The sequence below is a fragment of the Argiope bruennichi genome, chromosome 8 (genome assembly GCF_947563725.1).
Source record: "Argiope bruennichi chromosome 8, qqArgBrue1.1, whole genome shotgun sequence".
Classification (NCBI taxonomy): domain Eukaryota; kingdom Metazoa; phylum Arthropoda; class Arachnida; order Araneae; family Araneidae; genus Argiope; species Argiope bruennichi.
Window position 1 is genome coordinate 21,115,029 of NC_079158.1, and position 26,375 is coordinate 21,141,403.

Here is a 26,375-nt window from a genome sequence, read left to right on the forward strand (position 1 = left end):
TTGAACGTAAATTTAGTTATTTTAGTAATTCTTCCCAAGCAATAAATGAATTAAAATGACAACTAGAACGCTCATGATCTATGATTACAGTTGACAGCTTTCTCCAGTTATTATAGCCACCTATAAATTGTGTAATTTGGTAATTTCTTCTTCTTTTGGAAACAACAAAAACAAAACATGGAGTCTTGCGTTTTTGAATAAATTAACCATCTGGGTTTCACCATTTTTTTTAAGCAGTATGTAGTGGAAAATGATCTACCTTCAGCATTTTTAGCAAAAAATCCCTTGTGTTGTACAGGTCTGCTTTAACACAAAACATTCTAAATTTATGTTATAATACTTGGCCATAAACCAGGATCATTTATACTCTCTTGATCGTATTTGTTATTGTCATTTCCGTCATTATTTTCTGATTCGCTCATATTTGTATAAACACACGGTTCTTAAACAAATTTCACCATTTCAACATTTTCATTGCAAGACTGTGTAGTTGGAGTAGAAATTTCTTCCTCGGTTGAAGTTTGAATTGTAATTTCTGAAGTTGAAACAATTTCTTTTCCAGAATTACTTCGAAGCCAAGAAAAGTGATCTACTTGTGACTTCTTGTAAAATTTAGTTTTTCTTCTTTTCTGATAATTTTCTTTTTTTTTGACACCCAGAGCCATATTTCATCGGCATGGATATAGTTATATCTAACAGTATTAAGCAGTTTATAGAATGAATTACCAAATTGATATATACTATACTATACGCTATTACCTATTATGTGAGATAAATGATGTAAATCCACTTACCTTATATTAATAATATTTGCACCCTTGCACTAGACTATAATATATACTGTAAACTTCGTATATTTCCAAATCCATCGACTGCTCCATTTAAACTTCTTCCTTAATTTTATTCCTGTCGTGCCCGGTGAAGCAGTAATGCAGTGTGCATTGCTAGGAGTTGATCGTTTAATTTATCTTCGTTATACCTTTTGTTTCAACAACTTAATATAAACAAATATGCACAGATGCACAAATAAAATATATTACATTAGACGTAGAAAAAAAGTAGATATTTAATGATCTACAAGTCCATTTGAACCCAGCCTCATCCTCGACTTCCGAAACGAATTCAACCAACAAACGAAAATATCCTACCTCTCCAACTTTCTCATGCACTTATATAACTCATTGTTTTTGATTACTCAGCCACAATAAAAACTCCCTTTGTCTCTTCACAGTTTAATATGAATATATTGCAAAACAAGTGCATACATATATCGTGCAGACCCCTCATAGCAAGTTTTACTATATTTTTAACTAGAGAGGTGGGCAAGAATGTAGGTTCCCTCTATGCGCTTTAGAACTGCAGTTTCCAATGAGCAAGCGTCAACATGCTTTTTGTGCTGTTTCATTGCATAATAATGAAATAAATTGTACATGCATTTTGTTCAACTTCCCTTTATTCAAATGCATCCGAAATTTTATATTGAATGTATAATTTCAATTTAAGATCATATTTTTTAATCTATTTTCATTTAAATTTTTTGAAGTTTCATTTATATAGCAAAATTTGCCAGAAATCTATAAATTTCCTGAAAAGCTCAGTTAAAAAATTACATCCCATTAGCTTTTGAGTAACGTTATTCGCAGATTAATAAACAAACTTTTTTTTTTTTTTTTGGTGTGGCAGCTATTTAAAGAAATTTAAAATGTGGAGAATCATGGAAATCTAGATATTGAATCTTCAGAAAATTACAATACTTTCTCTTTGTATACATATACATTGTTAAGAAGAAAATTTAAAAAAAAAAAATGTTTTTAGAAAAAGTCTTAAAAGAATTTTTTTTAATGATGAATTTAATAGAAATTATACAGCTTAAAACCTTAAAAAAATGTCTATATAATATTTAGATTTTATCTTTTCACCAATTGAATTTTTTATGAAATTAAAGGGCAAATAATTCATAATAAATAAATTTTATTAATTACAATAAATCCAATCATAGATAAAAAAATAAATAATACATAGATAAGATAAAAAATCTTTAAATATAAGATGAATTCTAAAATGTACGATGAAATCAATAGATTTTGAACTAGGAACAGAGCTTTACAAAACTGAACACCTTCGAATATAATTAAAATGTGAATAAGATGCTCATAACGTTGGAAATCAGTTGAACTTGGTGGGAATTTTAGATCTATGTTTGCATGAACACATATCGAGAATACTGAAAAAAAAAAAATTGCAATTTAAGTACATATATCTATTTTCTCACAAAATATTATATCATTAAGAAACAGAAATTTGTGTAGATTCTGCATCTATTCTATAATCTATGCAAAGACTATCTACATCTAAAGTCTACGCAGGAAGAAAATGCCACACAAATAAAGAGAATGAATAATTACATATTTTGTTTACAATCTAACTTTCAGTAAATTACAAAATAAGTATATTTATCATTATTAAATATTTTGCATAACACTCCATGAAATGCTTATTATGCTAAAAGACAAAGGTGTATTTAAGATTTCAATGTAATAAATTCATCAAATTATATAAAAAAATTAGGTAAAGATATTCTATAACTCTATTTGTAAACATACAAATTTCAGTTAAAGAAGGAAAAAAGAGAGGAAGGTATTTTTCAACTTCCGGTGCAGAGTACAAATGGGTTTTAAAAGAATCTCACTCCTAACATAATTTCAGAGAAGTGAAAAACAGCATAATATTTTCTTTAAGCTATAGGCAAGATGATTAATAAAAATATTTCAAAATATATGTAAAGATTTAATTAGTGGCCAATACCATTTCACTGTTATAACCAGTTTAATTTAGATTTATTGTAATAGATGGCACCATGGGTTCTACTAATCCAAAGTCACATGACCGTAAGTTTTAGAAAAGGCGAGTGGTTGGCATTCGCTCAAGAGAAGAGAAGGAAAGACAGAGGGTTCTTCGTATCCAATATCGATGTGTGGTTAATAATCTTGAACTACGTCGGCTCATAGTTTTGCTATGGTCAGACATCTTGTTAGGCTTCGCCCTTAGTGCCATCTAAATATTTTACTTCTGACTTCAATGTAAATAACCTTTCCCGTCCTAATTGTTAATGTGCTTTTAATTTTGTTTACTGTAATAAATTATCTGTTTTTCTTTAAACGTTACTTGTTTTTTAAATCAGTACCCTAGACACTGATCCAAATGGGATTGAATGGGCATTTTGTCCCACCCAGTCCTACATATATAATATTGCAGATTTAAAAGCAAATAATTGACAACATAATCATTTCAATAATAATAAATTCCATACTTAAGAGCTGTATTTTTTTCTTTCAAAACACCTTTGAAATGGCAATAATTTTGTGGATGTACAAGGAATTCCTGTTAAAGAGACATAGTTAAAAAATATATATAAAAATAAATACTAGGGAACAGCAAGTAGGAAACATTATTGAAGTAAAAATAAATTAATTTCAGAATCTTTACTTTTGTGTTGTTTTATTTATATTAGCACAGGCAAAATATTAGTACATCATAACTATATTTAATATATTTCAAAGTTCAACATCATTCCATGGTTTTTATTTAGTTGCAAGATTGTACATAAGACATACATAAGTTTTAAATAAGTATTGGACAAAAATGACTTTTAAGTATATTTAACATTTTTGCTATATCACCAACATTATGATTAACATTAATAGATGCTTTTATTCCTATTATGGACAAATATCCATGCAATATGAAATTGAAGACAAAACAAACAAAAAAAACTAGAGAATTAAAGAATATGAAAAAATTAAATAAATATAAAATATCCAAGAATATTACAATTTAAATAAAAATTTAATAAAGGAACAGATTAAAAATAAAAAATAAAGACTGAAATTCTTAACCTTGCAAGACAAAATATACAAATGAAAAATGTATTTTCCATTTTTCAAAACTGTCTTATCAATGAAAAAGCAGAGCAATATAAATTGAATCCATGAGACAATGAATTTTTAATCACTAGATTCAGGTTTATTATTCAAGGGGTTTTTTTTTCCCACTGTATTTTTAATTTATCGTTTTCTGCAATATTTCAAGTTAAAATAGGCATAACTAAATTTACTATAGATCAGGGTAATTTTAGAAGCGTAATTGTGAACATTAACTTATGTGAGCAAAAAGCTTTGCAATTTTGAAGTTTAGAAAGAGTAAAATAATTACAGCAACAGCACAATTATATGTTTAAAAAACTTGTAAATATATTTAAAAATATAGAGATTAAAATTACTTATAAACAAGTCCTTAAAACATTTATTGTGCTGTCATTTCCTTTGAAAAACACAGAAATAAAAAAATCATGCATGGTTTTGATGATTATGTGCTTGTAAATGAACAATAGAAGCCAGCATTGTTGATATATTTTCTATATGCAAAGCAATAAAATATTTCTTTTCTAAATATTTACAAAAAAAAAAAAAAGTATGCTCACAAATTTTGTTTTTACTGTTAAATTCTTACATTCTGACCAGTATTAATCCATGTCAAATGTTCTTTAAAGATTTATTATTTTTTAACAAAATTGGAAAATTCATGATTTGTATTATAAAAAGAGAAAACGTGAACATTAAAGTTGAGATATGACTCACAAATTTGGATATTTATATACAACTTTTAGAAAAACTTCATTTACTTTTGCAATGATTCTTCAGTTAAATATTTTAAATATTCTTTTCAGTAGAATATACACATGTTTTGAAATTCACAGGAATACAAAGACTGTTAAAATAAATTCAAATTTGCTTTATTTTTATAATAATCTGTGGGGTAAACCCTGAAATGTACAGAAGTTTGACTATAATTTAATTGCATATATTGAAGTACTTTTTCAAAAACCATGATTTCCTTCTCAAAACTAATTCACAATCATTTTATTAAACCTATATCCTTATATTAATCATCGTTGAGTCTTCAGTCAAATATTTCTCCAGCAATATAGCCCAAGTCCAATATATGTATAAATTTTAGAACAATAAATATGAAGCAATAATAAATAATTTCTATATGAAAAATAACTGCATAAATGTATATTACAAAATATTTATAATTTGAAAATATGCTTTAACATTTTTATATTATAGCAGAAATATAACATATGTGTAGATTTGCAACTGTAAGAAATATAAGATAAGAATTTGAAGAATAATTATACCTTTTGTGCAGCTTTTAATTCAAATTTCAATTTCTCAATTTCTTTTGAATTTCCCATATTTTCTTCATTTGCCTTTCTTAATTTGGCTTCCAGAAAAGATTTTTCAGTTTCTAATTTTGTTAATTTCTAAAAATTACACAATTTTAGGTTTTTATTTTTCAAAAATGGGCTTTTTACATTTATTTAAAACTCTATTCTGAAATAAATCAAAATTTACTGCAAAATGTAATTTAAAAAATACAACAAAATATAAAAAAAATACTCATTACATTGCATATACTAAAATAAATTATATGAACAATTAATTTTAAATTAAATAAAATTGTAATACAAATGACATTCTTTGATCAACTTCTATTTATAATATATAAATAATGAACCAAGAAATTATTTACTTTTCGTAATTTGGCTATTTCATCTAGATACAGTTTTGTTGTTAGTGGTTTTGGTATGCCAGTTGAATCAGCATCTACAAAAGCATTTTCATAGGAGTACATTGATATAATACATAAAAACTTAGCAAATTCTGCATAACTTGTATTATTAAAATATCAGAATAATTTAAGACTTTGAAACTGAAAAACTATAATATCCAAAGATTTTTGAAGCATCCTCCCATCCGATATAATTATGAAATGCATAAAAATGATATAAAGATGAAACGCAAACAATATGATAAATAGTTATGGCTACACTAATATTGTATTCGGTGACTACAGTCAAGTTAACTTGTGACAAATACACATCAAAGTTGGGTACTTGTCACAAGGTAATTTCTTCTATACCAAGCTTAAGTGATTGAATATATATTTATACATACCTTAAAATTATAGACAATGTCACAATTTCAAAAAATTCCTAAAATTATAATTTTATCATAAAATTATTTTATACACATTTGAAACCTAACTATTCAAATATATTGTTTTATTTAAGTACATTGATATCATACTTGCCTCTTTAACATCAATAATACATCAGGTTATATGCATTATTGATATTAATAGGCAAATTAATATCAAGAGTATTATTAGATTATTGTATATTGGATACCTTATCAATTATTAAAAAATGAAGCTATTAACATAAATAATATACTCTGAAGTCTTAATCCTTCTTTTAATATTTTACAAATATAATTTATGGATAATAAAGTATTAAACTTCCCAGTATTTTAAAAATTAATAAGATGTTTAGTAACTATATTTACTTTTAGGACCAGAAGATGATGGCTTGGAAATATCTCTTGAAGGTAGTATTCCTTTCATAGGATGTATATGCAGTTTAGCAGTAGAAGGTTTATAAACAGGTAGTTTACTTGGAAGTGTTTCATAGCATAAATGTGAATCCCACTCTTCTCCAGTAGCTTGAATTTCAGGCGTTGTGGATGTACCGTTTCTGATGGGTACAGGGATGCTATGCCAAGCTTGAGGCAAGGAAGACACTAGAATGTGTGAATAAATTTTAACTCATAAATGCTTCTATCAATTTTTCAAGAATTACAATAATTCATAATTTATATAAAAAAGATTCTATAACAAATACAAATCACTTCTAACTTATAAAAATGTATATTTTAAAATTTTGCTTGAAGGCTTTCATGCATTGTAAATAAATCATTAAGAATACTAGCATAAATTATTTTCACATTTGAATAACAAAGATCCTTTAGAGAGTGAATACCATGCAGAATAGATACTGAACCAAGTGAATTTTCAATTTCTAAAAACATATTTTATTGCAATTAGAACTATCATTAGAGATCATCTTCAAGATTGTAACAAATAGTAGACATGTAAATAAATAAGCAAATAAAGATACCATCAAAGAACTTTCATGGGGCATGAAAATAATCTGACATCTGATCATTCTCATATGAATGCTAGCTGATCTTGCTCAGATGATAAGCATTTTCAAATGAATGCCAAAAAGCTCTTTTTCTAATAATGAGAATATTAAAAGTATAATAACAAAATCCCTTATTTGTAAAAGTGGGAGGATATCTTGAAAAAGAACCTAAATCAAGTTAATTCTATCAATATGGAAATGCTACAAATACTCATTTACTGAAGCTACGATGATTACTCCCAATCATGCCTGGTATCCAGATGCCTGCATATCAATATAAAATCCCTGCCTTTTTCATTAAACATAATTGTTTAAATACCTGCTTCGATCATTAGTAACATGTTGCTCAAATGAGTTTTGAGAATAAGAGAATTCAAGAGATGTCCGATCTTAAATTTGTTTAATGGCTTTGCTGTAAGTGGCTTTGTATTTTACATATCAACCCAAAAGAACATGATCTATCATTGCAGTTTTTGAGGGAGGTGGGGAAATTCTCTCATCTCAGAAAGTGAAACTGAGGCATTCTTGTATTCTGTGATACCTGAATTAAACATATCTTGGAACTGAAGTGTTAACAGATATTTAGATTGATAAAAATGTCAGTATTATTAATTTGTTAATGCATAATTTAATTAAAGGCATATATTTCAGTAATTTTTTTAATTATGTTAAAAACACCAAGAAAAATGTGAAGTAATCCTGATTTTTAAAAAAATCCCAGAAAAATTATTAAAAAAATTATTTCTAAAATTTTTTACCACATGTATAAAAGTTTTTAAAAGATTTCAAAATAAAAAAAAGATAATAATGATTCTTTCAGATGTTTTCTTGAACATCACAAATAAATCAAAAGTGCAAAAAACACACAAAAAAAAACAGATTTCAAAATTTATTAATATATATTGCATTACTATACTTACTTATTAATATATATTGTGATTATTCTAAGGACAGAATCCAAAGTCTTGACATATAATTATTCTTTAGAGAGAAAAGCAAGATTGCTATTTATAAATGTAGCAAGATAATTGCAGATAAAAGTTGCTAATAAAGAAGGAACAATATAATCAAGTAACAGAATATCTCTGAACCCCCAAAAAGGATAAGGGCATCACGAGATGATTAATATACAGTGAACATAAAATGCCAATCAAGTCATTAGAATAATTGTTGCTCAGCAGAGTGTAGTTCATCACTTAAAACATGTTCACAAAAGATCTGGAATAAGATCAAGTAATCATAAAAATTCACAGGAATTTATCATGACTTATTAGAAGCCTGAAGTGATAAGGTTTTAATAAGTAAGGCAATTAACAAAGTGTTAAAGCATTTTATATAAATCAGAATAAGAATACAAATTATCTTAAGAATATTAATTATTATAAGAATTAAAATACAATAAGAATACAAATATCAGACAAATTAATTAATGAAATTTTCAGACATTCCAATTTTGATTTTTTACAATTGGTGCATATATATATATATATATATATATATATATATATATATATATATATATATATATATATATATATATATATATATATATATGATGTACGAAACATTAAAAAAAACAATCACAAAAAAAAGTAAGTTTATACGATTTATTTCAAAGTGGTCTGATTATTCATCTACTTTTAATGGCCGAACTGACTAGTTTAATAAAATTCTTCCTTTTCTGTAAAAGATTTATCTCAAATATGCAAGATGCTCTCAATTTTTTTCCCCTAGATTTAATTAATAAGCTTCTTGTGAGCAAATCAAGTCATTATTAGAGGCACTAAGTAAATAAATAAATATACATAATATTAGTCTTTATCTAGTAATCGATGCAAACATTTAAATAAAATTTATAATAGATATAAAAATACTTTTCTACTAACTATCTTCCACTATCCAAAAAATACAGTGAATTTGGAAAATAATGTATACAGGCATTTAAAAACTAAAAATATTACACTTTCACTTTTTTTACAAATTTAACAAAACGATGCAAGGATATTAATAAATATATGCACTGAAACGCAATTTTTTATAGTTGTAAAATCATTTATTTTAAATTTAAAAAATCCATTGTCAGTTTGTAAATATAAATAAGCTTTAGAATAAATCAAAACACTTACTCTTAACTTTAAAAATCTGTAACGATAGTTTTTAAAACACCTTTAAACACGCCATTTTTTTAAATACATTAATAGCTTTTCGAAACTTCTGTTCATACAAAATTTCCTAGCCAAATGAAAATTATATTTCGCAGAAATTTCAGTTCGCAGTGATTGATTGATTGAGGAAACAGGATCATTGTATTTTACCAAGAATAATTGCATGAGTTTCTTAGTTTTTGTATCATAAAATTTTAAAAATTTATACTAATCATATTCGCAATTATAAACCATCATATAATAAAGTATATTTTTATAATTTTTTCAATTTTTTTTTTTATTGACTAGGGATTTGTCAACTTCCAACTACTTATTATCATAAAATCTATATTTCATTTACAAAATTCTAACATTGTCTATTTTTCTAGCTTACGCTAACATTATTTTTCTTGCACTAATTTCTGTTTCATTGAAGTTAATATCTAACATCTAAACTCGTCTCATCTCCGTTTATTTACGTTTTAGACGGTAAAAGAATTTCCGAAGACACAACGTGCTAATTTGTTTTTTTTTTATATATATTTAAATAACAAATTTGTAGATAAGATTATGAAATAATTGAAAGTATAATTTTTGTTTGTTTGTAAAATGGATGAAGATATTCAAGAAATCGAGGAGGAAAATTCCTTTTTTGTTCCTAATTATAAAGATGCCTCATCTTATACCCAGGTTAAAAAAAATATTCATATTTTTTGTTATGTTATATTTATTAACCACAAATTTAATATAGTTTTTATAAATATTAAATATATATATTTTACATCTTCAGAAAAATTGGCTTGCTGTTTCGAAGCTTGCGTTATTTTTGTTGCTTGAAACATTTTTAATTTTGTTCTTTCTCTGATGTTTGAAATCGTCATAAAATATATACTGCGTTGAAAGAGTTCAAGTAAAAGATTGTTACGTTTTAAAAATAATATTTCTGCTTATCTTTATTTCAAAATAAAATTTTTTACCTAATGTGATGTCTCTTTTAATGGAGCAAATTATATTTATAATTTTAGTATTAATTATTCTTTTAAAATTATTTTTACTATTCTTATAACTTTAAAGGACACCATAATAATTTTGTTTATGTGTTGCAAAATTATTTCTTAGTTCATAATTGATAAGAGCTTCTATTATTTCAATGTTTCTTTTTTTTTTAATTTTTTATTTGATGGCTCCTAATGTTAAATTGTCTTATGATATTTTTTTTCATGTTGTTAACTTTTAAAATGCCTTTTATTCGAACCCCAGTATAAAAGATTATATATCTTCATAAAATTGGTCCTTAATTTTCAGTTGTCTGTTTGAATGGAATTTTTCCGAATTTAGTTCTTTTAATTATTAAGTTAAATCTTGAGGTTTTCTTTAATTTGATTAAAAGAAAGACTATTTAAAATAAAATTCAGCTTTCAAGTGGTAACCACTTTCTTTTTTCAGCGCTTATTTCTCTATTTTTGTTTTCTTAAAAATACTAAAATATGTCTAATTCCTATTGAATTATTAAATGGGTTTGGGTAAAGAACTAATTTAAATTAGTATACAATCATTGAGAAACAAGATTTGTATAATTTTTCTGAATACTATTCAATTAATGAGATCTCTTACAAAATCTAACACATCTTACCAATAACTCATTGAAGGAATAGTGCTATTATTTAAGCTTGACAAAGTGGCTGTCCCCTACCAATGAAATGATACATTTTTTCTGTCGGCTCTAATTGACTTCAATTTCTATTTAAATAATAACAAAATTTCAAAAAAAAAAAAAAGAAAAAAATGAAAATTCTGGTTTTATTTTGTAGTGAAATTATTGAAGGTTTTGCTGCTTTCTTTTGCACCTATCATTGATTTCTGATCATTTTTATACTATATTTCATGAGATATATAGTCCTGGAACTTGAAATTGAATATGTCAAACTATAGCACATTGTCAGTATGTTATAGTTTGTTATAGATAATTGCAGTAATGCAATTGAATTATTAAGCAGCAGTTTTTTCAATGATGAGGGAAATAATCATAATTAGGTATTGGTTGAAATTTTCTTTCTGATATAAGCTCATTACCGTGAAATGCTAAAGAAAGATAATACAAACGTATGCGGTATGTTTAATTTTAGGGTTGTCATATTGGCAATAAATTCTCATTTCATGAAATAGTATTGACAGACTGATTTCATATTAGTAATATTTCCGATTATTGGGAATGACCACTAAATGAGATATCATTTGGCACAAAAAAAATATTTTCATAGTAAAAAAGATATTTTTCTACTAGTACAGCACCAGTACTAACATGTAGTCTATTTCAAACAATATCTTGCAAATTCTAATACAAACATTTTTATCCTATTTATACTACATTATTTCTATTTGTGACAATTAATACCAGTAGTTTATCTTGGTTTCTATACTTCCATCACTAATGTATCAAGATCTGTTGCCTTTATTTCACTGTTATTTATTCTATATTACTACTTTGTTGATAATGTTTTTTGGCATCTGTCACTAATATTTTAGCTTGGTGATGACTAATGCCGTACTAATGGGGGGAAAAAATCCGAAATTTAAATTGACAAAGTAATGTTGCTCTCTATTATTATAAAATGTTTCTGTTTTGATAATGTTCAATGTCTATAAAAAAAATAATACTAGTTGCTTTATAAAGTAACAGTATGTTTTTGTATTTGCACTCATTTATAACTTAAATGTTGTAGTAAAATGTTATTTTTATATTGGCATTAAAGTGAAAAGTTTCATTGCAAGTGTAACAATTTTAAATATGAAAACATATTTTATCTTTCACAAATTAGAATCTACTTTATAGCTATTTTAAAAGTTTTTTTTTTTATTTCAAAATTTGTATTTTATTAATATGGTAATTTGAATGCTAGAAATATTTCTCTTTTGTTCCAATTTCTGTAGATTTTGAAGTGCTTTATATTATTATATTTAATTAATTTCTACTTACTTTCTTCAGGATGTCTTGCGTGCAATATTGACAGCTACAAAATCAGCAAATGATTTGCCATCTGCAGGAGATGATTTTGATTGCTACAACTGTTATCCTGGTTTTCGAGAAGTTCTGTTTCATGAAAGAAAATCAATTCTATCACTGTATGTTTGATTTTTATAGTATAAATATTAAAAAATTTTGAACAGATTGAGAGTAAATTATCCTCTGCTTATCACACATACATGTGAGTGATGAACATAATATTTAGTTACTTTAAATGAGTACATATCTAAAGAGCTTATAAATAAATAGATCTTAAATGTTGTAAGGAATAATGAAAATGTTTTAACATTTTTCACATCACTTTCAGAGCTATATAAATACAGTCGTCGAATATTTATATATTTTATTAGATATTAGTCTATTTTTATAATGAATTGTTAAAAATTATTAGTTATAATTGAATGTCTTATCTTAAAATTATTACTTATAATTGAATGTCTTGAGGAAATTCTTATAATGCTTATCTTAATGATGAATTTAAAATAAATATATAATGTATTCAGTATTATATTTGGATAAATTACAGCACTGTACTACTTATTTGGTTTTTGAGGCTACATATTGCTAATTATTATTGTAATACCACTGAGATATTTTTAGTTTATAAAACAAAGTTAAAAACAAGTCTAATTTTATTATCTTCTTATTTTACCCATATTTTGCACAATTTTTGTTCTGTAATTTTAAGTAACAATACTTTGATTTCCATATCAGAATATAAGAAGAGCATGAAAGATAGACATGTGCTTCAACGTAATTCATTTTAAAATTACCTAGTTGTGTGATAACTAAGAAATTTTTGAGTATTCATAAATACAATGAACTTACTAATATAAGAATTCTTTTTAATTTAAATATTAAAATTATTTTATGCAGGATTTTTTTTACTGGCTTTTTTAGTTTTTTATGATTATATATAATTTCATCAATATTTATTATTAGTAGTATTTCAATTATTTTCAATATTTCAGAATTTTATTAAATGCAGGAAAGGTGTGATTTGTTTAATTCAAGAGCTAATTTTTCAACCTTCAACTTATGAAACCACGTTTATTTATCACTTAAAAGAATTAAAATACTTTCATTGATATCCTGCATCCAATCAGTCTGTTAACTTTATTAAAATATTTGACTTCTTCTAATCCTTTTTTATAATATTAAGAATTATTTTCTAATTTTTCAATCATAACATTAAGGAATCCCAAGGCTTTTAAATGCCAAAGCAATTTCATTGCTATTCTTTATTTAGTATTTTATGTTTGATGCTAGTAAATGTGTTTCAAATTTTAAGATTTGGCTTAAAGATGGAAGTTTTTTAATTCATTATGATTGATCAAATCACATTTTATTGGATAATTGTATGTCAATGCCTTTTTTTTTTTTTTTGAAATTTATCTTTAACTTGTTTTTTAATTAATATAGGATGACTGCTATTATCCAAAGTCATGGTATGCGAGAAAAATTCCAAGATAGAGAATTAGAAGAAAAGTTTGATTTACTGGTTGAAGCCAATGATACCATTCTTGAAAATGTGGTAAGCTCATCTTTTTTTTTTTTTCTTTTTTGTATAATTTTTATTCAATATTTAAAGTATGTAAAAAGAAAAATCAATATTTCCCTTTTTTTTTATTTAAATTTTAGCAACTTAGAAAGGAAATCCATAGAATGTTTTAAAAAAATCACATATCATATAATTCAACTAAAAAATCATTCATAATATTTGAATAACTAAGTGACTTTAGTTAACTTTAACATTGATTCTTTGGTAGAAATTGGCCTTTGGTCATTGGAAATTGTTACAAGTCAATTTTTAAAGGAATCATTATTTTTTATTATTTCTGCATGTAGAAATGGAATTTCTCAGTTTTAATTAACCTTTGCAATTGTACACAGAATCTTTTATGATTAGTGTTATGATTTTTAATATACAAGCATAATAGTACATTAAATTTAGGGAAAAAGAAATGACAGAAATGCACAATTAAAGCAATGTGTATTTTTACATTGGAAAAATCTTGAAATGCTGAGTGTAATAAAAACAGAGTTAATATTTTATCATTGTGTAATATTTTAAAACGTGTTTGTAACATTCACTTACAAGTGGAATATTTTTAAAGAAAAATATTCATTTCTTCGACAAAAAAAGAAAATCTTATATGAGTAACAGCTACAGATTCTTACTGTCACTATGAAAGTAATATCCTTGTATTAATCTTAAGAGATAGGCATATCTCGTATGAAAAGCTATTCAAATTCAATTTACTAGATTTATTTGCATGGTTATATGGCTAGCAACAAATTTCAGAAAAACATATTTTGTGGAGTCATATATGTGTCCAAGGAATCTCTTGTGTATCTCTTCTTTTAGTATTTATATATTCCTGGGGCAATTAAGGAGCTAATGGGCATTATCAATCATTTTAAAGTTTCAAATCAACATAAATCTCATCTAAAACAAAAAACCCATTGCAAATTCATTTAGTTAAATTTTTTGTTTATAAAACTGAAATTTTTATATATTTTTAGAGTATTTATTTGGATGAAGCTTCGGGACCAAAGAAGTCAGAGGAAGAGCTTGTTTTAGCAGTAAAGCCAACTAGTGCTATCAACACAAGTTGGAATAAAAAAGTAAAGAAATGTTTCATTTCCTTTTCCATTTAAAATGGTGTAAAAATTTATCAATCTTTAAAAGTTTATTTGTTTAAAAAAATGAAAGTAGTTTATTAATTTTATGAAGCATATTTATTTGCAGTTTAATTTATTATTATTTAATAATTTCAGATGATTTGTTTTCATATATATATATATATATATACATACACACCTGTATTTAGCCATACACTGTTAGTACCTTAAAAAAAAATCTTAGCCATTTAAAATATATAGGAAAAGTATTATAATTGTGAAAACCTCGACAATAAGAGTATAATGAATTTCAATATTTTAGATAACTTTAGGTTAATTTTTTCCTTGCTCCTTTGAAATTTTGCTTGTGTGTTTATGAAAATAGTTTACACAAAAATTAAACAAACAAAAAAAAATTTCACGTGGGTCAAAAAATTAATTTAAAAAATATCATCTAATCCTAAAATGATTGTCATTTGTGTTTTTAACCTTTAGAATCCTTTGAAATCAAGATTTATATAAAAAAAAATTTATGTAATTCAGTTTACTGATATGAATAATATTAAAATATTTGTATTAGCATGACTTGGCTTGGCTTGTTACTATCACAGTTACAATTTAAATTACACATAGCACAATTATAAATATAGTTTATGTGAAGTTTATGTGATATCCCCCTTCTTTTTAACTTATTTAATCACACAACATATCATTTAAATAAGATGGTTAACAATCATAATTACTTCTGTGAACAATATTATTTAATTTGCTAATATAATATAGTTAGCATTCTGAATTTACAGATATTCCTGAATCAGTTTAGAAAGTACTTAATAATCATCATAGCATTTGCCTCAGTCCTAAAAGGAATATTTGATTTCCTAATATGTTTTCTGTTATGTCTTTAAATTTCACTTGACTGATCTTTTACGAAATTGATTTTAGATGCAATTTATCCTTTAAAATTATTTCTGCAGATTCATATATTTTGTTTCTAAATTTGAATTCATCATAATTATATCATGTGTCTTCATCTTATTCTGCAAGATAATGTCATCTGCAGATCATCGAAATAAACTTTTACATCTTTAATGCTCCCCCCCCCCAAAAAAAAAAAAAACTTTTGATTTCTTTTCTAAAATATTTTAACAAGATGCTCCAAGTAGATTTTTTTTTTTTTTTAATTTGTACCTTCTAAATAATGTATTAAAACTGTAAATTTTAGAATTCCTTATCATCTGGCTTGAAATGCCAAAATCTATCTTTAAAAAATATAATTTGACTATTATATTTTTTAAAGGAGTTTGATCACACTCTTTTTTAATTACCATATTAAGATCTCTAGAATCTAAGCAAAAGCTATTAAGTTTGTCAGTAATAAGTTTTTTAATAATAATCAAGTTGATTCTAAAACCTTTAATTAAGTTGGATAGCATTGGATCATCTGTCCCTCTCTGTGGATGCACGAAAAAATTCTTTACATTGATCTTCATAGTTCTGTTATGGGGAGCAATAAATAGTCTTCAGATTTTTTCAGGGCTGGAAAGTATTTCTTTTTATTTTCTGGAAATTAAAATAACAAATTAAAGATTTTTAATCCTTCTTTTCCTAGTAAATTCATCTACATTGCAACCTTTATTTTATCTCTGCATTCATATTTTTCTTTAGCAAGCAAATAATTATCTATTTCCTTATCTAAATGTCTATTCCCCCCCCTTGCATTATTATTAGAAAAATGAAAAGAAGCAAGTGTCCTGAACACACCCCTAACCTGCAAAATTTGAAATGTGGATTAGATTTGATTATAATCCAATTTTATTGATATATTTCCTGATGCAATGTCAATGATTGTGTTTCCATGTTGGTTTTCAAAATATTATAAATCAGGATTCTTAGAAATTTCTCTACATAGTTTTGCTTATTGAAATGATTAATATTAGAAAACCTAATCATATAAACATGACAAGAATACCAGCTAAAGATATTTATAATCAGTTACAATTTGTATTGCGTACAACACAGTTACAAATATGTTCAGATAACAGCAATGGATGTGAATTTAAACCATGATATGTAATGAATTACTTTTTTTTCATCTATGAGAATTTAGCCAATCTTCTTTTAAACATTAGGTATTGACACATTACTTTGTCAAAACTAATAATTACAATAATTAATTATCAATTAATAATTCATTTGATTTTAAGAAACCACAATTTGTATTTAGTTATTCATATTTGTATAGCTTATTTGAATTTATTAAGAGTTTTAATGAGAAATAACTAAATAGCTTAAAAAGAACATTTAAAAATTCATGTTTGATGGTAAGTCTAATTTCTATGACTTCAGAAGTATTTATTAATTAGCATTGTAATAGGTAATCTTAATGTATTAGCATTATTTGTCCTAGTAATGATTACATTTGTCATTTTGCAAAACTAAACTAATTTAAACTGAACTTAATTTATTATGGTTCTTATCTATTATAATTTTCTAAACAGTAACATGAATTCTCTTTGATTTTTTTGTGTAAAATTATAAATAAACATCAATGAAATAATTATGGTTTGTTTATTTTTCTAGCAATTCAGTTCTACTAGTCCTCAGAGTTACAAACTTTTAACAGCAAAAAATGTTTCTCGACCTCAGTTGTCTTTTAAGGATAAAGTGGATAATTCTAATTCATCATTTATTCCTATCATTAGAGAAAAACCTCATTCCATCAAACCTCTTGCTATAACATATGAGGCTGATAAAGATGAGTAAGTAAAAGCATTTGCATCAATTATCATTCTATTCCTGTTTGAATTCTTTATTCATTACAAGTCTGGAATTTTAAATACCTGAAATTAAATTTATTATTTATTGAAATTAAACTAATTATAGTTATTTTATTCAATTTAAGATGTAACTTTCTTTTCCAGATTTTGCCACCCATATGAATGGGAAATCGAAAAATTTCAACCACAAGAAGAGATTTTACAAGAAGTTGAACCTGTAGTAAGAAATTGTTTTTGCTTAAATGAACATTCTTTATAAATAAAAATTTCAATAATAGATTCCCTATAAAATATTTTCTTCATTTAGTTTTGTAATTATTTTTTCCCCCTTTGAATGTTTGAGTTTGATATGTTTTATCTAACAGAATAATTTCTTAATTTATTTTTATTTTATTTAAAACTTATTTTATATTGTAAATATAATTTATAAATATTTACTTTTTTTTAATTCCAAATATTATTTTTTTATATCAGATGTGATATAGTATCTAAAATATCACTACCAATTTACATACTTTACATATTTTTTTTAAATCAGATTTCTGTTTATTTTTGAAAAATTCAGATTTTGTATTAAAATTGCTTACATTTGTTGAGTTCCCATTATTCTCTTAGTAGATAATGTATTTTAGATTTTGTTCATATAAAATGCATATCATATTATAAAATACCAACATAATTTCCAATTTGTAGAGCATTTTTGCTAAATATTGGATTATTCCTAAATTTTGCTTATTTAGCAACAAGCAATAGGAAAGAATTGCAACAGATTTTTCTAATACAAAACTTGATCAGCAGTTTATTTACTTTCTTTTATACTCTTAATTTTCTATCTTATTTACAACTAACTGTGATTCTTATAAGTATTCAAAAACCAAGCTGCATTCAGTATCTGTTGTCAGTGTTTGTGGAATCGCTAAGAAAGACATTGCTGATCTGTAACCGTGAAAGTATCTTAGTATTACTAATTAACTTTGATAAAAAAAAGAATTGAAAATTTAGCTTTATAAAAAAAAATTGGATGCAAAAGAATTAAAAATAAATTCCAAGTACTGATGTTTACTCAAGTAAATCATTTTAATGTTATTGTTTTGTTTTGTTTTATAAAGGAAAGTAGAGTCCAAAAAGTTTTTATTCAACATAAGCTATAATATCTTCATATAAAATTGAAAAAAAAAAAATCAAAACTAGAAGAAGTTTTTATTAGAAAGTTGAGGAATTAAATTCATCATGAGATATCCTCTTATATTTATCCTAATAATCTTCTAGAAATTTTCAAATCAAATATACATCATTGAGGGCTATCTGAAAATTTGAGGATTGCAAATTTAAAGTGACAAACAAATCTAATTAATAATCATTAAATGAAAATAAACACCACAGCCCATGTTTGCATTCCTGGTCTTTTCTAAATGCAGTAATATTGCTAAAAGAAATGAGAAGATGTGCTGTACTGCCAAGCTAGTATCTTATTAACATTATCAAACCTGATTATCACAGAGTAAAGCTAATGCAAATTTTAGTAAAAAATACTGCATACGTTAGTTGAGTGCTTAAGGAAGAAAGAAAGAAAAAATTGTAATTAGCAGTACATTTTAGATGTAAATATATAATAACAGAGGTTTTGTTTCCTTGCAATGAAATCTTTTCTATCAATAATATTCATGATATAATGGATAGAATATCCATAATATCATGAGTAGTTGCAATCAAAGCTAATTAGTTAACTCAGACTGAAAAAGTAATCCATACGAGATGGGAAAAAAGAAAGAAAAAAAAAATGCAAGGCCAAATTTAAAAATGCTGAAAGAAAATATTAACAATGACCTTGAATTTGGTTGGAGTCAAAATCAATATAAAATAATAGAAATCGTAACCCTCAATTAATTTATCATTGATACTTATTCATGCTTAAATTTGTTTGCAAGCAAATAAAGTATTCAATTTAAATATAAGAAACCCATTTGTAGTTGCTTGAATCCAAAATAGGAGGTCGGATTTTGCATCAAGTAATAAAACAGACAAACAGAACAGAGATATTCTTTAACTCTGCTTAGCATTACAGATGGTATTGAACAATAATATATATTGACACTTGAAATTTTCCAGTTGCCCAAGCCTCTTGATGAAACTCCACTTGTTATTGTCAAAACAGAAGAGCAATTAAAGAAAATATGTGATGATTTGAGTAAGGTGAAAGAAATTGCTGTTGATTTAGAGGTAAAGAGAGTAAATTAATTTAACTTTTCTATGCCTTTTTCTATTCTTGAATATTAGTTTAAATCTTTCTTTATTTCAGCATCATGCTTACCGGAGCTTTCAAGGTTTTACTTGTTTGATGCAAATATCTACTCGAGAGACGGATTACATTGTAGATACCTTAGAACTGAGAAGTGAAATGTATATATTAAATGAAGTGTTTGCTAATCCAAAAATAGTAAAGGTATAAATCTATTTATGTGATTTATTTTATATTCTATTACTTTTATTTATTTTCATTGATGAGATTGCTAATTTTTCAACATTAGAATTTGTCGATTTCATTTCTTAATTTATTTTGATTTGAAATTATATCCATATATACTTTTTATGGTATTTTTCTAATACTATAAAAGTTATTATTGAAGAATATATCTCTACCAAAAATAGAGATGAATCATGTTTCTATTTTGAACAGACCTTTGATCTAAAGCTACCAAACTTGGTACATATGTACTTTGGAAAATGGAAATGGACACTTTATTTCGAAAAAAATAAGAAGAAAAATTTTAATTGATTAAGAATTAAGTTGAATTTTGAGAATTTTTTTGCAATAAGTTAATTACAATAATATTATTCCACAAAAGTGGTTTGACAGCTTCCAAAAATTCAAAAAAATTATATTTTTAATGATATTAATTTAATAATTTTGCCTAATTTCTAAAAAGAGATTACATTGTTGACCAGAAATTCTAACTCTTTTCATTATTTTATCAAATATTTAATTGTGAATTTTTGGATTCTGTTTTTATATTTGTGTGTTACAAAATGAATATAAAATATATTTGTGGTACTACAAACATTTTAAGAAGTATGAACTGGACAACTGCATTTTTACTAGCTGTATGATGTTATGGGACTGGTCTCTATTAGAAAAATTCAGTGTGCAATGCATGTCTATTAAAACAATATGATTTAAATGTCTGACAATTTGATGGGATCATGGATATGAAATTACATCTAAGTAGTTTAACTGAAATTAAACATAACCACTATTTTCAGTAAACAGGCTGGTTTTGCGAAAGACAGCTAATAGTAAAAAAAAAGAAGAAAAAGAAAGAATATATAAATAAGATATAATAAAAATAAATAAAGGTAATAAATTTTTATAATATAAATTTTTAAAAATAATTTTTTTATATATATTACTTTATCATTGGTGTAAAGTTAATAATATTTCCTTGATTTACACATCTTATAGTATTGACAATTTTTTAAATGCCTTGAAAATTTTCATTGAGTTGCTTGGTTTCAAATGGATTTTAATTAAAGATCAATTTTAAATTTCACATTGGATTATCTTAAAGAAATCAAGAGTAGAAATTAACAGCAATTGTGTGGTTCAAAGTATTTTCTTTTTTCATATTTACTAAATCAGAATTTTTTTTTTATTTAAGGTACTGCATGGAGCTGATATGGATATATTATGGTTACAAAGAGACTTTGGAATATATATTGTTAACTTATTTGACACTGGACAAGCTGCTCGAGTGCTTCATTTTGCACACTTATCTCTTGCATATTTGTTAAAGCATTATTGCAAATTTGATATGGACAAGCGCTTTCAGCTTGCTGATTGGAGAATAAGGTAAGTTTTTATAAGTATCTTGGTATTAATTACAAATGTTTAAGCTGCATTAATTTTAATATTTTACTTCTATTTTCTTTAAGACCATTACCTGCAGAAATGATTAAATATGCCAGAGAGGATACTCACTATTTGCTGTATGTATATGATTGTTTGAAGAATGATTTATTAAAAGCTGGTAATGACATGAAAAATTTACTGCAATCAACTTTTGATAGAAGTAAAGTTATATGTGCGAAGGTTTGTATATCTTTTCCATTCAGGTTTTTTTTATATATATATACATATATATATAGCTCTAGTCAATTGCAATGTAGTATTTTTTTTGATTAATCAAGAATAATTATTAATTATTTCTAGTCTTCATATATAATGCTTACTTTCATGTAATTCCTTTTACTAGTCATATATTATAACCCCTTGTAATAGTCCTAATTTTATACCATATAAAATATTCTATGATCCTTTTAAGAATAATTATCTAATTTATAGCTTGAAGAATTATAATAATTTTGCTGATTTAACTTAATAACTCTGAATATTTATAACTTAAATATTGTGAAATATTATTGATTTTCATTGAACAAAAAATTTTGTGGATTGCTTAGTCTAGAAATTTTCTCTTTGCCCCTATTGAGGGGAATATAACCTATTAATTTTATCTATTACTGCATTTAATTATCTTAAGCACAGTTTATTTAGTTCTGGATAGTCAATTTCATACATTCCATGAGGCATTATGTTTTTATTAGCGATTCTTTAACTGCTAAATTTGATATCTAATACTTGAAGGGTTGAAAGTCATTTAATTATCCACATTAAAATACTTTACTAGTCATATAGATTTCCCAGCAGCAAATAAATAAATAAACAGCAGTTCTTAAAAATTAAATGCATGCACCACTAAAAAAAAAAGCAAATTAATTTTTTTTAAAAAGTGTTGAAAAACCAAGATTATAATTGTATGAAATAATCTTAAAAAATATAAATAAAACTTAAATTATTTTTTTTTTAAATGTGCTAGTTGTTTAACTAATTGAATATTTTGAAAATATGTTTTTATATCACATTTGTATCCTGAATTCTTGGGAATTATGTTAAACCTTTATTGGGTTATTCCATTGTCACTAAGGATTTAAAACAAATATGACAAAATACCTTTAAATTATCTCCGTGGAACTGTTTTATATTTTATGTAATAACTCTAGTCGATGTAACATATCCATGTAGAAATTATAAGATTATAAGAAATTATTATAAGAGAGATAATGATTTATCCAAATTAAAAATGTTATTTTTGTGACTAGAAAAACAGTTTAGTTACCACATAAAAGATAACTTGATTTACACACTGAATTTTTCTGAATATTTTTAATAATAATAAGGAAAAAAAATCTATAATATAAAAATGCATGGTTGTTAAGAACAATTATGAATGATTATTAAGATTTGGAATAATTTTCTGTAAATACAATCATCTATTATGTTACAATGTGTGATATATTGTAACATAATAGATGATTATGTTACATCTATTATGTTACAATATATCACACAATAAATATGTTTGTACATAACATATTTATTGTACAAACTATGGAAAATGTTATTCTCTTGCAATATATTAGAAAAGAAGAAAAAAATTGGGTTTTTTTTTTTTTGAAATATATCAAACATCTTACATCAAAATAAAGAAACCCTAGGATGTGGATATATAAGTGGATATATACGTAATAAACATCTTACATGATTAATAATTTTCATGATAGCTGTGAAAAAGGGAATATATTTAAATCACAAGTAATAAAATTTGTAAGAATTTTAGTCGAATTTGTTTGAAAAATAACTGTTCTGCATATTGAAAGCCTTAAATGTTTAAAGAATTGCTGTTTGAATTATTTGAATAAATTGGTAATTCATTTGACTATATATTTAATTATATATATATATTTTTTTATTTCAGAAATATCAAAAACCACTTTTTGATGATGATAAATACCTTGAATTATACAAGAAAAGTAAAAAAATATTCAATGCCAAGCAGTTATATTGTCTAAAGGAGCTGTTTGAGTGGCGAGATAGGATTGCTAGAGAAAATGATGAGAGTATTGGGTAAGTTGGCAATATGTTTTTTCTTGTAACATTCCAACAAATGAAAAGGGAGGGGAGTATTATATCCTATTTACTTCAGATTTGTTATTGGCATTCCCGTATTAATCTTTTTTTTTTTTTTTTTTTTTTTTTTTTTTTTGTAAATTTTACTGCCATTTTTTTCAGATCTTATTGATTTATAATTTTTTTTTTAACTTAATAGATCCAGCATTCATTTTTGTGTCATGATTGCCTTTTTTTTTTTTTTTTTTTTTTTTCCTTTTCATGTTTGTTTTGCTGATTTCAGAGTCATTAAAATTCAAATAAAAAATACCTTATTAATATTTCTTTTATTGCTTCTATAACTTTCTGTTTTGCAAAAATGTCAGAAATTATTATTATTATTTTGGCCACCAGTCCCCTTTTTATTAATATTAATTTGTATTAATGATATTGTTTTTAAATCCTTATGGCTAGATACCTTTAAGTTAAAAACATAAACCTGTTTATTTTTATTTGAAATTATAGATGTTCAGTTTTTGTCTGTTATTTAAATTATAGCATAGAAGATGGTGGAAATACATATAACAAATAGGAATGTAATTTAATACAGAAAGTGGTGTATGATTTGTAAAGAATTATCTGTGATTACATATAGCTAGAATAGGGAGGGAAATGTTATCATGAGGAACATATTTAGTGTATGGATTTCCTTTATACTTTTGTTGCACAGAAGAAATCTGATTAGGAAAACCAGTTTACTTATTGCAAGTGACTGATTTTATGACTTGTTAAACTTGAATGGAACAAGTAGGGATATATATATCCCTAGTTGTGGTTATACTACTTAGGATTGCTACTATATATAGTAGCAATCCTAATTGCCAAAAAGTTTCAGTTAATGCATATTGAAGTATTTCATTGACTTTCTGCTTAACTTTTTGCATACTTGTAATGATAAAATTTTGCAAAAGATTTTTCACTTGCTTGATTGATGTCTTAATTTTCAAAATTTTATATATTTGTTCTTAATGACAATACAATATTTTATTATTTTTAGAACTAAACTATTGATTTATTGAATTAAATTTTTCTTATATTTAAGTTTCAACACTTGATAGTGAATTTATGGAAAAATTGATTTGCATGTCATAATATTTATAATGATAAATTGTAAATAAAAGTGAAAAATAATTAAAATGAAAATTCTTACATTTTAGTACACTAATGAAAATATATTTTAAAAAAATTGTTTTTTGTACCCAATTAACAAATTTCGAAAATGAGATTAGGTAAGGGATATAATATATGCTTCCAGCTTTCTTATTGTGATTTTATCTTTTCCTTTGAATGCTATAATTTGATTGTTAAAATTATTGTATGTAATGTAAATGCTTTTTTGATTATAGATTATAGACTTTTATTTTCTGAAGAATAATTTTCAGAGGGTTGTAAAACTTTGACAGTTTATTTTTTTTTAAATAAAATTACAATTATCTGTTGAAAATACTTGTTTCCTGATGTATATATTTCTTTTTTTAGATATGTTTTGCCCAATCATATGATGTTGCAAATTGCTGAAGCCCTTCCTAGGTAAAAATAACTAAATTTTTTTCTTAAAATAAAAAGCAATTCTTAATCTTTTTAATTTGAATTACAAACTTTTAACTCCACTAGCAAGTAGTTGAACCTCAAATATGAGGATAAAAAGTTGCTATATTAGGAAGCAGGTTTTCTCTTCCATGATAGGTACAGAAATGGTAGTGTCTCTGAGGCCATCACTGACAGTGATGAATTTGTACTTTGTGCGATTAATACTAGTACTTCTCACAATAGAGAGTGTTACTGATCGCAGTACTCAACTGTGATTGCCAATAGCTCAATCTTCCAGTCATACCATCAGATTTTAGGAGGACTGCCTTTTAATTTTCAGAAATTATCTTTTTTCAACATATTAAAAGATGCATTTAAAAGGATAAAACATATATTTAGACACTGGCTGACTTTGGCAACCAACTGGTTTGCTAAAAATATTAATTATATTTAATTTCAGTTGCATCATTTGTATGTAACTTCACGCACCTGATTTGGTCACATTGTCATAATTATTAAAGCTAATAATCTATTACAGGCTTCACTAATAATTATGTTCATTGTATACATGAACTTTTTTAATGTAGACTAGTTCTATGACACATATCACTATTATAAAATAAATATCTAATGCTTTAGTTTTTGTCTTGTAAACAGCACATATATTATATGAAATGCTTCTTTTGTTTCCAACAGTGGAAAAAAATCACTAAATATTTGATGGAACAGTGAAAACAATTTTAATTTTAGAGCTGTAATGTAATCTGTAAATATTTTTAAAAAATTGCTGAAATTCAGGATAACAGTGAGGGATTATTCAATTGCTATCATTTAAAAAATTTTAATTTTAAGACGATGTAAAATTTTAGTTTATACAATATTTTTGTATGCTGAAAAATACCAAAATTCAGATTAATTATGAATATGAATTTCAAGAGAATCACTGCAAAGTGCACATTTCTAACCTCCTAGGTATATTTGTGCCAAATTTGGTACTGTATGTCAGACAGTCTAATCTACAAATAGTCAACACAGGCACATGTGCCCTCACATATTTCACTTTATTATTAGTACAGATTTAAATAAGTTTTTTTCTCTTAATTTGTTTATTCATTGGAGTAATAATTGTTTTAAAAAATATCAGCCCTTACCCAATTTACAGTAACCTAAATTTCTGTAATCTGAGAGTTTTGAGTTATTGTGCAAAATTTACTTCTAAAGT

The 26,375-nt window shown here is 25.0% G+C and overlaps 2 protein-coding genes across 3 annotated transcripts in view; one reads left to right on the forward strand and one right to left on the reverse strand.

The window, feature by feature from the left end:
• Positions 1-2,031: 2,031 nt before the first annotated feature.
• LOC129981516 (uncharacterized) lies at positions 2,032-9,306 on the reverse strand. Of its 2 annotated transcripts, XM_056092373.1 has the most exons (6): positions 9,175-9,306; positions 6,411-6,644; positions 5,596-5,669; positions 5,201-5,326; positions 3,311-3,381; positions 2,033-2,224 (listed from the first exon to the last, which is right to left on the reverse strand). In XM_056092373.1, coding segments are annotated over exons 1-6 (564 nt in total). In that variant the 5' UTR covers positions 9,176-9,306; the 3' UTR covers positions 2,033-2,166. The 2 variants fall into 2 exon arrangements, with proteins under 2 accessions (XP_055948349.1, XP_055948348.1); XM_056092374.1 differs by lacking the exon at positions 5,201-5,326 and having other exon boundaries at positions 2,032-2,224.
• Positions 9,307-9,663: 357 nt separating this feature from the next.
• LOC129981764 (exosome component 10-like) overlaps positions 9,664-26,375 on the forward strand; it is a 29,681-nt gene continuing 12,969 nt past the window's right edge. The window contains exons 1-12 of the mRNA XM_056092752.1: positions 9,664-9,882; positions 12,179-12,315; positions 13,640-13,751; positions 14,744-14,845; positions 17,426-17,604; positions 17,767-17,842; positions 19,732-19,842; positions 19,922-20,065; positions 21,279-21,469; positions 21,553-21,709; positions 23,433-23,581; positions 25,103-25,153. Coding sequence (XP_055948727.1) covers positions 9,802-9,882; positions 12,179-12,315; positions 13,640-13,751; positions 14,744-14,845; positions 17,426-17,604; positions 17,767-17,842; positions 19,732-19,842; positions 19,922-20,065; positions 21,279-21,469; positions 21,553-21,709; positions 23,433-23,581; positions 25,103-25,153 — 1,490 coding nt within the window. The 5' untranslated portion in view covers positions 9,664-9,801. The remainder of the gene's footprint in view (positions 9,883-12,178; positions 12,316-13,639; positions 13,752-14,743; positions 14,846-17,425; positions 17,605-17,766; positions 17,843-19,731; positions 19,843-19,921; positions 20,066-21,278; positions 21,470-21,552; positions 21,710-23,432; positions 23,582-25,102; positions 25,154-26,375) is intronic.

Bases quoted from the DNA above. Each gene is read 5' to 3' on its own strand.
- LOC129981516 (XM_056092373.1), bottom strand. The intron at 5,327-5,595 runs GTAAATAATTTC...TGTAATTTTTAG, and splicing joins AAATAGCCAAATTACGAAAA to AAATTAACAAAATTAGAAAC. The intron at 3,382-5,200 runs GTATAATTATTC...TCTCTTTAACAG, and splicing joins AATTAAAAGCTGCACAAAAG to GAATTCCTTGTACATCCACA.